We start from the raw sequence: 17,897 nt of genomic DNA, 5'->3' as shown, positions 1-17,897 counted from the left end.
GTCACTGGAATCTTCCATCAACAACATGGAAGTACTAGATAATCTTCCATGATGAGTTTCCGTGCATGTTCCGTGTATGATTTAAGATTCTAATGATGATGAGATCATAAATAAACTATGTTTATGTAAACAGCATATAAATAATAATAAAAAAAGAAAAATTTATAACGTAACTTATGGTGAACCGGGTCATATGGGGAACCGGGTCACATTTAGCCCATCACTGACTTCAAACCCCAACAAATTTTGCTATGCATACCGAATCACCTCTTACACCTTCTCAAATTGAAGAGAAGATACAGAATGCTATTATTGCACTTCAATTGAAGGACTTTAAATCAATTAGAAAGGCTGCAGAGTATTTTGAAGTTCCTAAGTCAACTCTCATAGCTAGAGTCGCTGGAAGGAAATCACATACTCAATCCCACGAAATAGCTCAAATTCTTTCAAACGCAGAAGAAAATACTCTTGTACGATGGATTTCACAATTTACTATCATTGGATTCCCTGTTACACCTATATTGGTGAAGGAAATGGCCGACGAAATTCGTCTTCGATACATTCAGGTCGCGTCATCTCGAATTCCTACCTCGACAGAAATTCCATCTATAGGCCACGAATGGATCTATAGATTCCAAAAACGATATCCAGAACTTAAAACATATTATTCATATCAATTAAAGTCTAATCAAGCTAAAAAAGCAACTCTAGAAAATATTCAGATTTGGTTTGATATGTTTCATATGTATTTTATTGAACGAAAATATGAATTAGATGATATGTATAATATGGACGAAACCGGATTTGAAGTTGGAAGTACTCAAAGTATATGTATTATAATCGATTCTACTCAGAAATCGAATTGGAAAGTTACAGCTGGCAAGCAAGAATGGATAACTGTATTTGAATATATCAATACAATTGAAAAGGCTTTATCACCTATAATCATTTTCAAGGCTCAGAATACGAATTCTGTATGGATTCCAAAGGACACGTCTCAAAGCTGGCAGTTTTCTACAAGTACGAATGGATAGACCTCAAATAGTCATAGATTAGAATAGCTAAAAAGGGTTTTCGAACCAGAATTTAAGAAAGTGTCAGATGACTGACCTCGACTTTTGATTATGGATGGCCATTCAAATCATATTACAGGCAGCTTTATTGCTTTCTATATAGAGAAGGAAATCGATTTACTTATATTACCTCCTCATTGCTCCCATTTGCTTCAACCACTTGATATTGTAGTGTATGGGCCAATAAAACAATATTATGCTTTAGAGGTCGATCGATATTCTCGAATTGATGTAAAGCGAATTCAAAGAGCTGAATGGATAGAACTCTTTCAAAATATTAGAAAAAAAGCATTGAATTCTTCTAATATTAAAGCTGATTGAAGAGGAGTTGGTTTAGTACCTTTTGCCCTACGAAAAGTACTTGATTCATTACCATTTAACTCCTCCCAGCAATCTTCTACTCCACAAATGAGAATGTCCAATCAAGATCTAGACTTATCTATACTCAGGAGTTCTCCTCCAGATGGGACAGAGCTAAGGCAAGCAAATCAAACCTTTAATAAAGCTCTAGCAAATAATGATTCTCTTGTATCATCAACTCGTCGATATACCAAGAGAATAACTAAGCTTGTAGAATCTCAAAATGCTGAGATAGCCCTACTTCGGAAACAGCTCGCTGATGCTCAGGAAGTAATTGAGACTCGAAAGAAGAGAACTAAAGGCAAAAGAGTCAAATTACAAGGTCAATTTGTCTTTAGTAGTAAGGAAGTACTGAAAATGGTACATGAGGCAGAGGAAAAACCGAAGGAGAAAAAGCCACGAGGGCGACCACATAAACGTCCAATTGAAGAATTAGAAGAGGAGACTGAAGAAGAAGAGCCAGAGAGTAGTTCAAGTGATTTAGAGTTGGAATTGGATGAATGTGTAGCTCGTAGAACAAGATCACATAGAGAGAATTGAATTTTGTGACCCGGTTCCCCATATGACCCGGTTCACCATAAGTTACGTTATAATCTTTTATTAATTATTAAAAAAAATCATACTCAAATAACAAACAGATACTCAAACAACTCATCTACTCAAAAATACCTAGTAATTATAAATCAAAGTGTAATGTATAATATACATCCTAATCCTACTATTCCCAAATACATAATATATAAATCTAAGATTACCAGCACTAGCTTAAATAAATGATATATCATATCTCATTCCTCTCCAATTCCAGATAATAAATGTAATTCGCTCAACTCACTTATCAACGCATGAGGACTTCATGACTTAATATTAATAATATTCCATATTCCGTGTTTGTATATGTATATGCATTAGCCTACCCGTCTGCTTCCCATAAAGACAATCGCAAGAGTATATGTACCACCCACTCTCTTCAAAGGCAAAAATCCAACTCCGTCCCAATCATAGATATATTCCTCAAAACCAAATATATATCTATATCCATATCCATACCCCCTCCATATCACCCAACTCAGACCGCCCTCAAAATCCCCCAAGATCCCCCAAACATACCCTTTCCACCTAACACTCATTCTTCCCCCTCACCACACCCACCCTACCTCTCCCAACCCCCCCTATTCCCCACTACCACAACCACCAAACTAGTCACCATCAACAAACCCGTAATAAGCGCCACAAGAGCAATACTCCCCCTACTAGCCGGAAACTTTCCCCTAATAATATAGAATTGGCCTTCGAAATATCGATGAAAACCAACTGAGAGCATCAAAATAGATATACCGACGAAAGTTGCACCGAGAGGTTTGCCGAGGTGACGGAGATGGTTTTTGGGATCTGAGGGGTCGGATGGGTGGTGGGTGGAGGAGGAAGAGGTGTTGAGGCGGAAACTGGGGGTGGGTGTTAGTCAAGAGGTAGGAGGAGGATGGGGAGAAGGTGGGGGGGGGGGGGGGGGGGGGAGGGAAAGGGGAAAAGGGAGGGAAGAGGACAGAACGTACAGTTGAGTAATAGCAATCCCAATACTAGCAAAAGCGAGGGAAGTTCTCAACCAAGCCAAAAAAGTCCTTTCTATCCACACCCCATAATCAGCAATCAAGTCAATCAAATCAGCAAAACCCAATCATCAACATACTAAACCCTAGATAAAGATAAGACGTATGACAAAAGTACCACGAGTCAAGCGATAACAAGATTTAGCGATAGAAAGGCAAGGAAACGAAGTACAAACCAAGTGCCAAATGATCTCTCGCAACACTCCCCTTATTCTCCAATTCAATACTTCCATATTCCTCCATCATTCTCTTCCACCATTTTCCTATCTTTCCTCTTTCCTTTCTTCTATGTTCGCTTTCTCCAATATTATCGCTATTCACCCGTCTATCATTATTTGCTTCTCTCTCAGTTTCGGTCCCTGAGAATACTCGTCCCCTTCCTGTTCCTAATAATCCTCCTCTCTTATTTGAATCGTTTGTTCCAGGTTTTCTTTTCATACTATTGTTTCCATGATTCGTATCCGCGGTAATGGATGTAGCGATTCCAATTCCGATACCAACACCTCCATAATTTATATCTGATCTTCGTCGCAATACACTCGTTTCTTCATCGGCGCTACTTTCGCCTCTACTTTCTCTGCCATTTTTAGGTTCAGTTCCATTTCCATTTCCATTTCCATTCCCTGTCGCATATCCTCTTCTGTCAGAAGTCTGACTCTGGCTCTCATTGTTATTTCCTCCCTTTGCAGAGCTTGAACACTCATCCTCATTACCATTACCATTATCCATCATAACCTTCCTACACCTAGCCTCTTCCAAGATACTATCAATCCTCTGTCTCTTTCCCTCTTTAACCCTTTGACTTCCTCTGCCGCTAGAAATTTCACATGGGCTCGTAGTCCCACTTCCACTATCAATCTTCGTCCCTGGATTCGCACTCTGCGCAGCTGTATATATATTCTCTCCCTCTCGCACCTCAGTATTCGCATTCAAAGTATTCGTATCCTGCGTATCCAATCTCAATTGTAAGGTATCCGTCGAACGATTCGCATTCGTCTTCGCATTGATATCCGTCCGAATCCCACGCGACCTTGAATATCCCTCCCTATCCGTTTGCCTTTCATCACCACTCCCATCCGCATCCCTCGTACCCATCCCAGCCATCTCGCACAAGGAAACTAGATGTCCGCCTCGAGTATATCCTGTCTTGTCTTGTCTTATCTTATCTCCAGCGCACAATTCTGTGTCTGCAAACCCGCAAACCTGCGGACCTGCGATTTAGAATTCGCTATTCAATTGTTCGATTATCCAATTGTCCAATTAATACAATCGCACTGTAACCCGAGTCCAATGGTTCAATTGTTCAATCATCCAATTATCCAATCAATAACCCTATACAGCGTATCGTAACTGTAACCGTGGTCCTAACCGTCTTGTCTTGTCTTGTCTCTTTCACACAAGTTTATCCGCAGTGCCTTCCTTGTCTTTGCCTTGTCTTGCCTCGCCTTGCGCAGATCAATCTTCACACACGTAACCTTAAACCACCTAAAAAATGTCGTGCTTTCCCTTTCTTTTCTTTTCTTTTCTTTTCTCCTCTTCTCTTCTCTTCTCTTCTCTTTCACCAAACCAAGCCAAGCTAAAAAAAAAAAAAAAAACCTCCAAAAATCCAAAAATCCAGTTTATATAAAGTTACCAAGTTGCCAGGATCCATCCACCTTCCACTTCAACCTCAACCTGCAGCCAACCTTCAAATACTACGTACCTAGCCTACCTAGCCTACCTAGAACTCAAACTCGGTCGGTGTGCAAAGGGTTCCGCTTTTTCTATCATCTACCTATCTATGCAGGTACTGCACGAGTACTTACTTCAACTACCTACAGATGAAATAATAGACTAAAAAGATGTTAAGATTACAATTTCCATTTATGAATATGAACAAGAGAGGAAGAGTATTTGAGTTTCATAGATTTCGTTGCAACAGTCGACACATTATATTAATCTCATCAGTAATAAGTATATTGATTCCCTTGCGAATATAATATTCTACTGGTCAGTATCATGAATAAATGACCTCATCACTCATGTTCATCACATTCAATTTGAAAAAAGTCAATTCAAACATTAATAAAGATTCAAGGAACCAAAAAAAAAGTAATTTGTATACACGAAAAAAGCCACACACTTCATCTGATTATTCTATTTAGCTGTTTTTTTATTTTCTCTTCTCAAAATATCTCATCATCTTTCTGGAAAAGGTAGAATAAGTAGAGTGTAACAGATCTCCTTTTTCCTCGTCTTTGTGTTGTGCCGACTAAACTACTTGTATTGATACATGTACCATATTTCGCAGCCTCTGCCGTCAAGTTTGCCATTCACATCCACACAAAACAAGCCTTATTAACTCTCTACCATGTCTCCCTTAAAGAAAGACATGGTGACAATCCCAGATCCGTATGCGCTCCGTCCAATTTATTTTGTAGCCAGTATGAAAAAACATATGCAAGAGTGCCTGCGGCAAATTGATAAAGGGCCGTAGGGATAGAGGGGCACTCTGTACCAGGAGCACGTCTCCTTCAAAATGCGTAACAGATACGTAGAAGAGTTAACCAAGGTGATCGCTTCAAAGGAAAGAAGGCTTTCCCGCCGTCATATGAACATTCATCTGCTGAGAACACAACTTTTATTCCACCCACAACCTCCACCCCACAAGAAATTCATCCATGCCTACACAACATTCGGAGCGTTGTATTCCAACGTCCAAATATCTTCCACTTCAATAATGTAAAAACATTAGCGACATTGATTACAAAAGGAAAAATTGCCACACGAAGTATATTCAGAGACCAGATGGAAAAAGGGTATATTATTGACAAAGTTTGTTCGAAAGTTGCACGTGGAGCGTAGGTTCGAAGATCCGAGGCTTAGAATAACTTGAGGGCGTGTAAAAGAAAAATTGACTACAACGACCATAAGTTGCAGTAATGGTATGCGCGCGAAAAGAAAAGAGTATGTGCACCAGAAATTTTGGAAAGGAAATCGAGGACCTCAAGCGTCTATGAGAAGACGTATGTAGCGGTACCGCCTGGGGTAACGGAGACCTAAAGAATATGTTAGCTAACAATCCACAACTTCTTGCCAATAAATTAACTTACGGTGCAGCCTGTTGAGGAGACAACACCATTGTTGTAATATGTTCCAGAGGAGTAGGAACATTTTCCGGAGACATCACCTTCGATGGTGATGGTAAAGTTCAAGATACCGTAAGTGTTGGTTGGGGTGTTGGGGATGATTGACAACCAAGTGTTACCAGAAGCATCTTTACCAACACCAGCATTGACAGGAGCCCAGTTACCGACATTTCCACCTTGAGTACCCCAAACGCAAGCTTCACTGATGCCAGTTCCTTGTGGGTTGATGTAGTATTGTGCGGAAGTTGGAAGTCCCTCCCATGAGTAGTAGTCGCTGGCATCTGGGCAAGTCAAATCGTAGGTTTGACCAGGAGAGGTAGACAAAGGAACAGTTTCAGCCTCGAGACCAGGGTAATCGGTGCGGCAAACAGCAACAATGCTGTCGAGCTTATTCTCCACCTTGACAGATCCAGATCCAGCGGTGCAGAGTTGCTTAACAGAAGGTCGGGACAATTCAAGCTTGCCATTGGAGTTGCAGTAAAGACCACCGATCGATTCGCCGGTGCTTCCTTGTGCGGAAGGCCATTGAGATTTCTGGTATCCAGCTGGGCAGGCATAAGAGCAGAAGGCACCCTTAACACATCCACCGCTTGTGATGGTGTTAATGGTTACGATTGAAGAAGCAGAAGTGGTGTAACCAGGGGTGCTTTGAATACCGATCCATCCATTCAAACCAAGGTAGTCAACGTGAATTGCACCGTACTGAGATGGGAAAGTGGAACAAGAGATTTCGCCACTTGGGAAGTCGGCCCAGTTGCCGGAGCTGCTGGATGTGGGAACCGAGACCGCAGATGTGGAGGACTTGGAAGCGGCAATGCTTGATTTAGATGTCGAAGTTGAAGTCGAGGACGATGATGACGATGATGATTTGGAAGAAGATGAAGATGCCTTCTGAATAAATTCTGCGATAGGCTTGGTGGTCGAGCTGGGAGCAGGCGTAGGAGTGGTCTCGGCAGCAGGAGTGGTTGCAGCAGCAGGAGTGGTCTCGACAGCAGGAGTGGTCTCGGCAGCAGGAGTGGTCTCGGCAGCAGGAGTGCTGGTTGGGACGGGAATTGAACCAGTAAACCAGTTAGTAGCAGATGGTGCATCAGAGAGTACCTGATCTCCGACCAAGACGTATTTTCCAGATGCCAATCCAGCTTGAACTTCGGCCAAAGAGATATCCTTTCCATTGAGCATGTAAACCGTCTCGACTGGACCTGGCATGACCTCTGTCACCGAAACAACAGCATTCTCACGCGCGACCTTGTTTGCTCTAGCTGGATGACGGTGTTGATGGTTGTGAGGTTGCGCAATTGCAACACCCGCAACGCTCAAAAGCGCAACTGAAACTGGGGTGAACTTCATTGTGAAGAGAACTCTTGCGATATGGATAGACTAAAGGTTTTCTTGATTCTGAACTTTGAAGACTCTTAATATATCGATTGGATGTGAAGCGCAATCACAATTGTAAATATCTTGGTGGGTTGAGAATTTGGTCGTCGTCGAGGATTGAAGTTGACTTCAAAGTTGAAGAGAAGATATTAGCGTTCAACTCTCTCCAAGATGCGACAATTGACAACAAATCTTGTTGAAAGGCGATGTGAAGTCAAATAACAACAACGAATGACTGACTCGACCAACAGGGAAATAAGATTTCAATGGGGAACAGTGGGACGGTGAATGAATGGAAACACGAGAGGTTCAATTACATACCTTGGCGATAGGTTCAATCGGACTTAATTTCGAAGATTCAGTCTAAAATGAAGGTCTTTTTTTTTCTAGGATGGAGAATAATTTGTAAGGGGAGAGATGGGACAAATTGAGGTAAAGTCGCTTTGAAAGGATAATGGATTTCTGAGGGTTGATTTTGATTTTTGAGTATTTGTTTTGATTTGTTGATTTGCTTAAGGTTTAATTGATTTTTGGAGGAAGAGAGAAGATTTTGATTTTGAGATAAAAGTCGCTGTTCCAAATGAATGTGGTAGAGAGTTGTTTATTTTGGGTATGATAACAACTCTCAGTTGGGAGGGAATGCTTTGAAAAAAAAAGAGGGTTGATGAGGTTAGTTGAAGGGTGTGAGGTGTAAAAGGGAGAAGTATCACGGAAAAAGAGGAGACAAGAAATTCAAGGGCAATAGCAGAATAGTATAAGGGAATAATAAGATGGACGTGGACGTGGCTATGGGAACGAAAAGCGAGAAGGGTAAGAAGGAAGGGGTGAATGCTGGGTGATGGACCAGTCAGAGTCACGCATTGAAATTAGATTCAGGTACACGATGAAGAGATGGACCAATGAGTATGTAGAGAAAGAGTGGAGTGGGGAGTGGGGTACGCTAAAGGAAATATCCTAGCTGGGCGCTCTCGCTCCTAGCTCCTTCTTAGCGTTGAGCTTAACCTTGTCTAGTAATAAATATCATATTATTAGAGATGAAGTCAAACATCCAATGGGAGATTTATGTGGGAGATTTCATTCTGGACCTGGATGTGCAGCATGGGTTGGGAGATTCAAGATTGGCCTGGGTGGGTGGCTAAGTAGGAAGGTAAGAGGTAATAAGTGTACTTGGGAGTGAACATTGAACCGTACCCAAGAGCCTAGCATGTTTTACAGAGTAGAAGGAGGATGTGACAGGACAGAGATGCGGAGATGGCAAAGATGATCTATCTCTTACCTCTACACAGATGAAGAACCGGCCAATTGATGGTTCAAGTGAAGATAGGAGATGCACACAAAACACTACAATAGTCAGAGTCACCTTAAATAACATGGTACCAAAGAATCAATGATATTCTCATACAAATCTTAAAAGGTCTGACCATCGTGACTATAACAACATGATTAATTTCCCTTTAAAGCTTTTAAGCTTGATTACTGATAGATAAGCAGTATCTATCTATCTACCAGGTAAATGTGATCGAGCACATCTTGAATCATTTCTTGAGATCAACATGTAAAATCCAAGATGTTCTGACTGGTTGCATGCTGAGGACGGAGAGTAATAATAATAAATCAATGACACAGAGTCCAGACAAACCGACAACCTCACTTAACTCTCTCACTTAATGCTCAATGCTCAACTGCGCAAACATTATTTATCTGTGCATTACACCGAAACATCCCCATTTCACTTCACTTCACTCAACCCAAGGAAACATGTTCTAAGACTTACATCCCATCCAGTCAGTCAGTCTTCTTTTGCTTCTAAACCTCTAATTTCGGCTATTCCACCGACGGTTACGTTAGATGAAGAGAGAGCACGTATACGTAACCAAGTGAGCACCAACAATAATAAATATCTCCAACGACTCCATCAAGATTAAATCTTCCCATTCCCATTTCTGCGAGTAATAAATAAAGATCTTGGAAGTTGGAAGTTGGAAGCTGGAAGCTTGGAGAAAGACGCCAGAGAGAGACCCTTTCAATAATCGGTCTCGGGATGACCTTTTTAACCTTACCCTAGAACAAAAAAAGTCCCGTGCTCGGGTTTCATCTTATTTCTTATTCAAGGAACGTTCCTCAAATGCGAGCGAAAATTTTTTGTTTCTTTTTCCTTTTTTTTCCTTTTATATTTTAATTTTTGCCGCTGAGCTTGCCATGCCATGCCATGCCATGCCTTTGACCAAATAGACCCGGATCAGGTACCTAGTAGTTCATCCCATGCGAGCCTTGTATCGTTTATGTGATTCGTTTCGTCCCAAGATACGTTTTTGTTACTGACTTCGGAGGAAGTAGTGGAATCGGGATCACCGTTCATAACTCAGGGGTACCGTTTCAATAACCCCATCTACCTAGTATCTAAACTTTTAAAGACAAGACAAAGACCTCATGATTTTAATAACTCGCCAATTCAACCAATTCAATCCAATTCAATCTTTACTGCGGGTGTCAAAGATAACGAGCACGATAGATAATCTTTTCATGTCGTGATCTATGTGTATGTGTATATATGTATGTATTTTTGTATGTATGCTATGTTCTGGACATACACCTATTGATTGAAAGTCGTGGCTCATGACGAGTCTCAAATTTTAATCTCATAACAACATGGCAATAGTCTGTTTTTTAATGGTGGGGTTGTGGGTTGTGGGTGGTGAGTGGTCACTGGTGAGTGGCATGAGGACCACGATAAGTTTGTTCAAAGATCATAAAACATGTGGTAGTGAGGGATTTGGGGTTCAGAATTGAGGGAGGGTCTTTGGAAGTTGTGTGGCAGAGTTGATGAAAAGCGGATGAGAAAAAAGTTAATAAAGAAAGATATTCTCTCATCCTCTTCGTATCACGCTTAAATCCTGTATGATCCTGCCTCAACTGCAGCAAATGTCGTACGGCAGGATCATTCCGTTACACTTATTAATATTATTCATGGATGATTCCAACACGCACGGTAGGTAGGGTAGAAAGAATCTTACTCGTTATTTATCCCTGATTTAAAGTTATTCAACCATTTAAGATATCTATAGACAGACAGACTATTATAATCTATATCTCCACGTTGCTATCACAACCTCCAAACTGTCTTCACCCGTCCGTCCGTCCGCCAGATGAATCGTGAAAGATGTGCAACCCAACTTCCACATTCATCACGCATCCAACAAGGGCCAGCCCAATCGATACAAATAAATTCGGAATTGGATCTCAGGTCCTCCACTCCCCAATAAAACCCCAAAGGTGGCAACAAGAAAGCATCCAGACCAATTCAATTGCACATCCATCAGATTCAGATCGACATCAACAAATCTAATTCTCTCGTATCCTCATTTTTCATTTCCTTTATAAGTTATAACATCGCACGCACTATTAACCATCCATCAGCTACCAGCCACTGGCTTTTGGTTCTCAGAAACGGCCAGATAGAACAATATGATAGAATCTACTCGTGCGACCAGAAAGTCTGCAATACATTCCTACTGGATATTCTGGTTTCTATTTTGATGATAGGGCTATTGATCTATCAGAGGTTAAATTCTACAAATGCATACTAGACACGATGACATTTTAGAGTATATAGATATAGATTGAAAACCCTCCATAAACCAATATTCATTTAACCTGTTCTTTTATTCTTCTATTCTTTCATACAGAATACACACAGTACGAACTCTCAATCAAAAAAGTGGAATAACAAAAGTAAATACCTCTATTCTATTATCCTACCTACCTACTACCTCCAATAAGGTTTTTCCCCGCCAATTCTAAACTTTCTAGCCACACAAAAGTATAAAGTAAAGTAAAGATACGGGCTGAGCCGTCTCCTCTCGTCACATCTCGTCCAACGCCTTGAAAAGTTAAAAGCTAGCTAGTTGTCCTTCCACCCTTCCACCGCTGCTTCTTGGCATTCCTGAGTACGGAGGGAGGTACTTTTCTTTACCCCTGACTATATTCAGGCACTGCGTTATTATTCGTTTGTAGTATGCTTGCTGGCTGTACTACATTTATTTATCTATTCCGGCCTATGTTATCATTGCATTGTTTGTATAAAACTTGTACTACTAATAGTACCTAAGTACATTTGCATAGATATCTAGAGGGGTTGATTATAAGATCTTACAGCGTTGAAACAAGCTACAGAAATGAACTCAAAGTGCCTAATCAAAGCTTGATATAAAGAAGGGAATAATAAGCTCACGAAAATCAATATATTATTATTGCTTTTCATTCGTGCGTGACCCAATTTATAAACAAGCTGATCTCAAGCAATCCGATAAATCGGCCATGCTTCACTGATTTTAACTTGTACTCCGTATATCCGATCGGCCCGTTCACGTGCCCCAAGCGAAAAACGATATTCTTAAAGTTCCTATCCGTTCTCCCGAAAGCTTCACTCTAAATAATTACTAGGTAGGTACTGTATATATGTATGTAGTCTCAACATCAAAATAAAGCAAAAAATGCGCAAGTGCGCTTGTTGATCATTGTGTTCGTGTTTGTCTCTTCTCGTATATCATCGCTCTTACCAGTCTCGTTCGGGGGAAATGCCAGACGATAGTTTGCCTGGCTCTCGATACCTATTGGTGTTAAGCTAGAACGTACCTCGTCATGTCGGAATCTTTCTTATGCCGTCATATTTTGTTTTTTGTAATGAGATTGGAAAGCTTAATGGTGTTCAATTTACCATCTTGCGGTTACTAGGTTTATACTCATTGTTGGTATGCGCCACGAATAAGGCATAGTTACTTGGTTACCAAAAACTTATGCTAAGTTGCTAAGAAGAAGGAATGAGATAAATACACAAGATGAAGTTCTGAAGCTACTATCATGAGTCTCATGAGAACTCTAACCAATAATATTCCGTTTCTTGTCGAGATGACCAAACTGCTATTATCACTGTCCATTCTAAGTGCTCACTCCAAATCAATATCATTATCATTCCAATTCTCATAAGACTCTCACAAAAATATACCCCGCAGCTGGAGGGCCCCCACGTTCCACATTCCTTCCTATATCGATTTATCCACATTCTCATCTTATATATTTACTCCTATCGATAAATAAACACAAATGTCTTGTAAATTCCAGTATACCAGGTTTTGGGGAATTGTGGCAAATTATCCGATAAGGCTTTATGCGCGTTGCCCAGGGCTGAGGTTTGATATTTATCCGAATTCTCAATGATGTACAATTTACGTTGGTGGCTGTGAAACCTGTAAATTCATCATAGTGTAGCTGCGTATTTGTGTATTGTAAGATTGCTCTTAATTAAGATGTTGAAATTGGCGAAACACATTAAGATTTGTATTTACGGTCTGCTCACTGTTGTTTAACATGCATTTTCTCACTTAAGCTCACGTGCTCGTCGATTTATATCTTGCATCATATCAAAATAAGCAAAACAATCAATCAATGCAACAGAAATGGATTAGTAATGTTATGATTTTTGCAAACCTTTAGGTCTATCATACTGCTTTTCTTGAGGTTCTTGTAATCAGAAGTCTAGAAGTTCTGACATTACATCTTTGTCAGACTTGATCTCATCATTAGATCTGGGACAGCGAGGTGGGCTTTATCTGGGCTTGCAATCAAGCCTAAGCGTGTACTCACTGTCCCTGTAAGTTCAATACAGGGCTTTGGAATGGGTGAGATGAACCTTGGACCTTCATTTGGAATTTTTTCCGCCAGGTAATTTGCGTATTATGGTGTATGTATAGCTTATCAAGATAACTGTTGGTTATTTCTCTTAAACTGTGTATCATTCGTTAAATATCTTTCCATTTGAAATCACCCCGGGTTACTCATAGTTACAGCCTAATAAGAAAAAATGACTTTTTATTTTGGTTAACATACCTGTCTAAGTAAAACCCCGCGTTGAGGATGAAACTGTCAGAAATAGTGAATCATGATGACAATGACAAATGCACTCCCTATATACACTACATCAATTAGATTAATATCACCTATCTCTAACAGGGTCTTCCCTGCCTCTACTCTATATAGCCTACTGAACTATTTTATCACATATTCATTCATGTGGATCTTCCATTCTCTTTCAAGCAATCCGGCTGAGCTCTCCACACACCAAATATAAAGCGCTTCTTACTGACTAGCGATACCGGCTCTAGTTGACGGCAGTTAATATTTTCAGACATTCAAAGTGCCTGTCACTGTTGTAGTATATTCTTTGTCATAGATAAACTACGAGAAATTTTAATTCCTTCAATATATAGGTAGGTTTGAGAGGTTAATTCTTCGTTGTTTATTCAGGTTATTTAGTATAATAGCTTGTTGGTGGGTGTTTTGCCAAGAATGGAAGAGCAGCGTGGTGGATGTTCTGTGTCTAATTTGTCGAGTTGGAGTGGGTTCATTCTTATTTTTGTTTTATAAGATATAGTTAATCATTTTAGATATCAAAATTTTGTTTATACTTTTTAATCTCAGACCATAAGTCTTACTACAGATGACGATCAATTTATCGTCCAGTCGATCCAAATCGTTCTCTACTGCGAAACCAGTCTCCGTATCTCATCAGCAAGCTCAATGAAGGAATGAAAGCGGCTGCGATCAATGCTAAAACAGTATTACCCCAGCCCAACCCAATTCTTTGATATAGAGGAGGGCCGATTAGTGGTAGAAAAGCCCCAGCAATCGCTCGGAAGATTACACCAGCAGCTATAGAAGATGCCCCATGGATCTTGTAAATATCCACTACGTATGTTTCAACAGTTATAGTAGAAATCGTTATGCTAAACCCCGCAATACATGTTCCGATGAGCGGCACAATGTATTGAACATGAAACGCCAATGCCCATCCGTAGATGAGGAAGCCCAGAGGAAGAATGATTGCGGAACCAAGCAGATACACCAGCCGAGACTCGGGCTTGAATGCATCGCGCTTTTTTTCCCGCTGATGAATCACGTAGCGGTCGGAAGTGAGACTGTAGAAGATCAAAGTGATTGTATTGCCGATGGCGAGATTTAAAAATGTCAAGCCAATGGAGCCGCTAGAAAAGATGGTCGGGTACGTCGACTTGATGGTTTCCGTGAGTGTGGCAAGGATTAACGAGAGTAAAGCGTAGGCTGCGGCCATGTAGCTCGTCGTTAGCATGAGGATGGGAGACTGGGCTAGAATCTGCATCGGCTTCATAACGCTTTCGAAAATGGTAGATGCATCGACACGGGTCTGATGTTTGAAACGATACTTCTTGTCATTCCCGCTCTCCTTTTGTAACCGCCCCGCCTTCCGCTTCAGAATAACGACTGCGTATGTCTCCCGGAGCACGATCAGTAAGAATAAGCTGAAAATTCCGAGCACGATGACCGCCAGCCAAATCGACCATCACCAACCTAGGTCCTGAGCAATATACGCTCCTGCAACAGGTGAGATAAAATCTGCTATCATCTGAGTTCCCATAACCAATGCCATACTCAAGCCTATATGTTCCAATTGGAACAAATCCCCAACGATAGTAGGCCCAAGGGTCAGAATCGACAAGAAGCAACATGTTAAGAATCGAAACGCAATCAGCATGGGAATATTCACGCTCAGCGCGCAGGCAATCAAGCAACACAGCGCGAGGAAATTTCCAATGTGGAAGACGGGAAGCCGGCCGAATCTTTCAGAGAGCGGCGCTATGAAAAACGGTCCAATTCCTTCTCCGAGCTCCCAGATCGTAACGAGTAAGGTCTGGTCGAGCGGACTGCGCGAATGGAATTCTTGCAAGATTTGTGGCGCTGTGGTTGTGATTGTCATTGTTGAGAAGACACTAATTTAGTCAGTCAGTCAGTCAGTCGGCCACGGGGGATATACAGAGACTGGCAGGAAAAAAAAAAGAAAAAGAAAAAAGACGCTCACCTAACAAACCCCATCCAAGAGATAGCGGACACAATCAGCCATTTTTGTATTAACGGCCAATTTAGAGGGTTTTCTGGGTCGTTCTCCTCATAGTCTACGAGGATAACGTCTAGATTGCTGTCTTCGATGGGAATTTCCAATGGCTGTTTGGTGAACTTTTCATTCTTGCTTTCTGTAGTAGCGATAGGCTTATTGTCTGATACGTTTTGCAGCTCGACTGGAGATATGATGGGCATTAGGTGGGGGAGAGCCATGTCCATGTCGATGGAAGATATCAGTGTCAATATCATATAATATGTGAGTGCTCTATGCAAAGTGTATTTCTTCAAATGTTGAGACTACAGACAGGAAGAAGTAAGCTTACATTACAATGCGAAATAAAGCGAAAGTCTAAAGTTTTCAAGTATACAGAAGTGCACTTGCATTTCAAAAGCCTGAGCCTAAATTACACGGGGATCTGTTATCTCCACAGCCGACAGTTGGTAACCCTGCTGCCTAGCGCATACCTAGACTTTTGAAATGCACTACTGTATGATAAGCATTGCGGCATTAGTTATACGCGATTAAGATAGCACTATCAGTAGGATGTATAATACATATTGCGAAAGAAAATCTCAATTAAGAATTCTTCTTTACTATCAGTCTGCTAGATATGCAGCGGAAGATCTAGAGTCTACCCGTTCTCAATGGGGTTTAGATCAGAATTGATAAGAACAGGCAGGTGGATTTGTTTGGAAGAGTCCCGTGCATACCAATTCCCGAAAGATTTCCTAGGTCTGGTCTTGAAGTCGGAAGTCTTGAGGGTTGGAGGGTTGGATTTAAGGGGTGTACTCCTACCTCAACTCGCCTAATCTAGCTTGTGCATGTCGATCGTAGAATTTTTATATAGGAGAGTCTAAGTAGTCGCCAGTGGGTGCACGGACTGCCTGTCCTGTAAGTAAATTATAAATTTTGTCAAAAATCAATTATTTCAAAATTGAAATAAAATTTAACTTTATAATATTTTTGACTGAAACTCAAAGATAAAAAAGATCAAACAGTGGAATATAATGAATGTATTTTAAAAATATTTCAAAAAAACATTAATTTTAAAATTAAAAAATAATTTTTTTTTAAAAAAATTGAATAAAGAAAAATGATCTAGTTTATAAAATATTAAATTTTGATTATAATAATTTTATTTCTAGAATATATAAAATTTTAATTTTAATACTTTATTTGATAAGAAAATCTATAGTATTATCTTGATTACTAATGTTTAGATAGTATTAATATTATCATATTAAAATATTTTTAACTATATTTTTCAATACTCCTTACTCTCAATAAAATTCTCAATTATTCCTTTTCATCCCTATCCTGAAATCTTTTGAAGACTCCTTCCTACTTCTAATAACGAGTTCCAATAAGCCTATCCCTTCTCACAATGCAGGATAGGAGAGGAGGGAAAATTAATACCACCGCTTTCGGACAAATTAATCAAGATACTGAATGTCATAATATATATATTAAATGAAATATGAGCCAGGCCTGTAATCTAGGCTTTTGGGCAATCAGGCAAATGGACCGATCCGAATACCCCCCAGAACCCGCCACAACACGTTTTCTACACATATAGGTTATAGTAACAGCAGTCTTGTCACATGCTGCACCGTCTGCCTCCTCTAAATTGTAGACCCCTTTCGCATCTAAAGGCCCAGGTGGAAGCATCCTCCTCGACATGTTCGATTGAGTTGTGGAAGAAAAAATAGATATCATAGAAGATTAAAGGAAATTATAGATTAGAAGGCATGGAGGATAGTAGACGGAGAGAGATGGTTTGAGCTTAAATTGTGCAGCAATAATAAAGAAGGCAGTTTAATTCCAGGCAAAACAGTTATACTAGGATAATTAGTAAACTACGATTTTCAGATACCTTCCGACGTGAGGGAAGGTGTTTTTACTGACAAAGATCTCTTCTGACTTCCCAGTTAATGTTTAAATACAAAAGAAATCTCCGCGTAGCCCATTTCGAATAACCCTATAGATATATCGAATCGAGAAAATGAAATTACTAGTACCATATGCATACATCATGGAGCCATTCTAAAGGTTCTCCTACGTGATTGTTGAGCCTAAGGTCTCTTGGTCACATATACCAGTTGATAAGACTTCCTTAATAGATCTAGGAAGAGAATTTGAAAGCATTAAAAGACAAATTAAGCTTAAAAGGAGAAGGAAGAAAAAAAGGAAGGAAGGAAACATAATAACCTCGAGGGGTTTGGCGAGAACAACTTTCCTTACCCTTGCCCGTAGCATCGCATTTTAATCCCCTCGTTGAAAGAAAGTTTGAGTGTTATACCTTAGTGTAGTAACTAGACCAAAGAAAACATAGAATTTTAGAGACGAAAGGTCTAAGTAACCCTCAATCATTGATATTGTGAAGTTGTTCCATTCTACAGAAGCCATTTCTTTGAACCTTCAC

General features: G+C 40.2%; 8 protein-coding genes across 8 annotated transcripts; 3 read left to right on the top strand and 5 right to left on the bottom strand.

Moving 5' to 3' along the window:
• Positions 1–1,590: 1,590 nt before the first annotated feature.
• Positions 1,591–1,973, top strand: SS1G_14250 (hypothetical protein; the record flags this gene model as incomplete). Its single annotated transcript, XM_001584745.1, has 2 exons — positions 1,591–1,614; positions 1,686–1,973. 2 exons carry the CDS (start codon positions 1,591–1,593, stop codon positions 1,971–1,973), a joined length of 312 nt encoding a protein of 103 aa, XP_001584795.1.
• A 613-nt stretch (positions 1,974–2,586) lies between these two features.
• On the bottom strand, positions 2,587–4,144 carry SS1G_14249 (hypothetical protein; the record flags this gene model as incomplete). Its single annotated transcript, XM_001584744.1, has 3 exons — positions 2,587–2,878; positions 2,987–3,056; positions 3,217–4,144. 3 exons carry the CDS (start codon positions 4,142–4,144, stop codon positions 2,587–2,589), a joined length of 1,290 nt encoding a protein of 429 aa, XP_001584794.1.
• Positions 4,145–5,843: 1,699 nt separating this feature from the next.
• Positions 5,844–6,206, bottom strand: SS1G_14248 (hypothetical protein; the record flags this gene model as incomplete). Its single annotated transcript, XM_001584743.1, has 2 exons — positions 5,844–6,078; positions 6,133–6,206. 2 exons carry the CDS (start codon positions 6,204–6,206, stop codon positions 5,844–5,846), a joined length of 309 nt encoding a protein of 102 aa, XP_001584793.1.
• Positions 6,207–8,312: 2,106 nt separating this feature from the next.
• Positions 8,313–8,933, top strand: SS1G_14247 (predicted protein; the record flags this gene model as incomplete). Its single annotated transcript, XM_001584742.1, has 3 exons — positions 8,313–8,352; positions 8,575–8,669; positions 8,829–8,933. 3 exons carry the CDS (start codon positions 8,313–8,315, stop codon positions 8,931–8,933), a joined length of 240 nt encoding a protein of 79 aa, XP_001584792.1.
• Positions 8,934–10,191: 1,258 nt separating this feature from the next.
• Positions 10,192–10,332, top strand: SS1G_14246 (hypothetical protein; the record flags this gene model as incomplete). Its single annotated transcript, XM_001584741.1, has 1 exon — positions 10,192–10,332. The coding sequence occupies one exon, from the start codon at positions 10,192–10,194 to the stop codon at positions 10,330–10,332; it is 141 nt and encodes a 46-aa protein (XP_001584791.1).
• Positions 10,333–11,799: 1,467 nt separating this feature from the next.
• On the bottom strand, positions 11,800–12,315 carry SS1G_14245 (predicted protein; the record flags this gene model as incomplete). Its single annotated transcript, XM_001584740.1, has 3 exons — positions 11,800–11,970; positions 12,102–12,152; positions 12,274–12,315. The coding sequence occupies 3 exons, from the start codon at positions 12,313–12,315 to the stop codon at positions 11,800–11,802; spliced, it is 264 nt and encodes an 87-aa protein (XP_001584790.1).
• A 1,292-nt stretch (positions 12,316–13,607) lies between these two features.
• SS1G_14244 (hypothetical protein) lies at positions 13,608–14,668 on the bottom strand (the record flags this gene model as incomplete). Its single annotated transcript, XM_001584739.1, has 3 exons — positions 13,608–13,699; positions 14,007–14,081; positions 14,164–14,668. The coding sequence occupies 3 exons, from the start codon at positions 14,666–14,668 to the stop codon at positions 13,608–13,610; spliced, it is 672 nt and encodes a 223-aa protein (XP_001584789.1).
• A 2,259-nt stretch (positions 14,669–16,927) lies between these two features.
• On the bottom strand, positions 16,928–17,155 carry SS1G_14243 (predicted protein; the record flags this gene model as incomplete). The annotated part of the gene is made up of 1 exon (XM_001584738.1): positions 16,928–17,155. One exon carries the CDS (start codon positions 17,153–17,155, stop codon positions 16,928–16,930), a length of 228 nt encoding a protein of 75 aa, XP_001584788.1.
• Between the last annotated feature and the right edge of the window lie 742 nt (positions 17,156–17,897).

The sequence above is a fragment of the Sclerotinia sclerotiorum genome, genomic scaffold, assembly GCF_000146945.2.
Source record: "Sclerotinia sclerotiorum 1980 UF-70 scaffold_31 genomic scaffold, whole genome shotgun sequence".
Lineage (NCBI taxonomy): Eukaryota > Fungi > Ascomycota > Leotiomycetes > Helotiales > Sclerotiniaceae > Sclerotinia > Sclerotinia sclerotiorum.
Note: the sequence above shows the minus strand (reverse complement) of the source record. Positions and strands in the feature narration are given on the sequence as shown.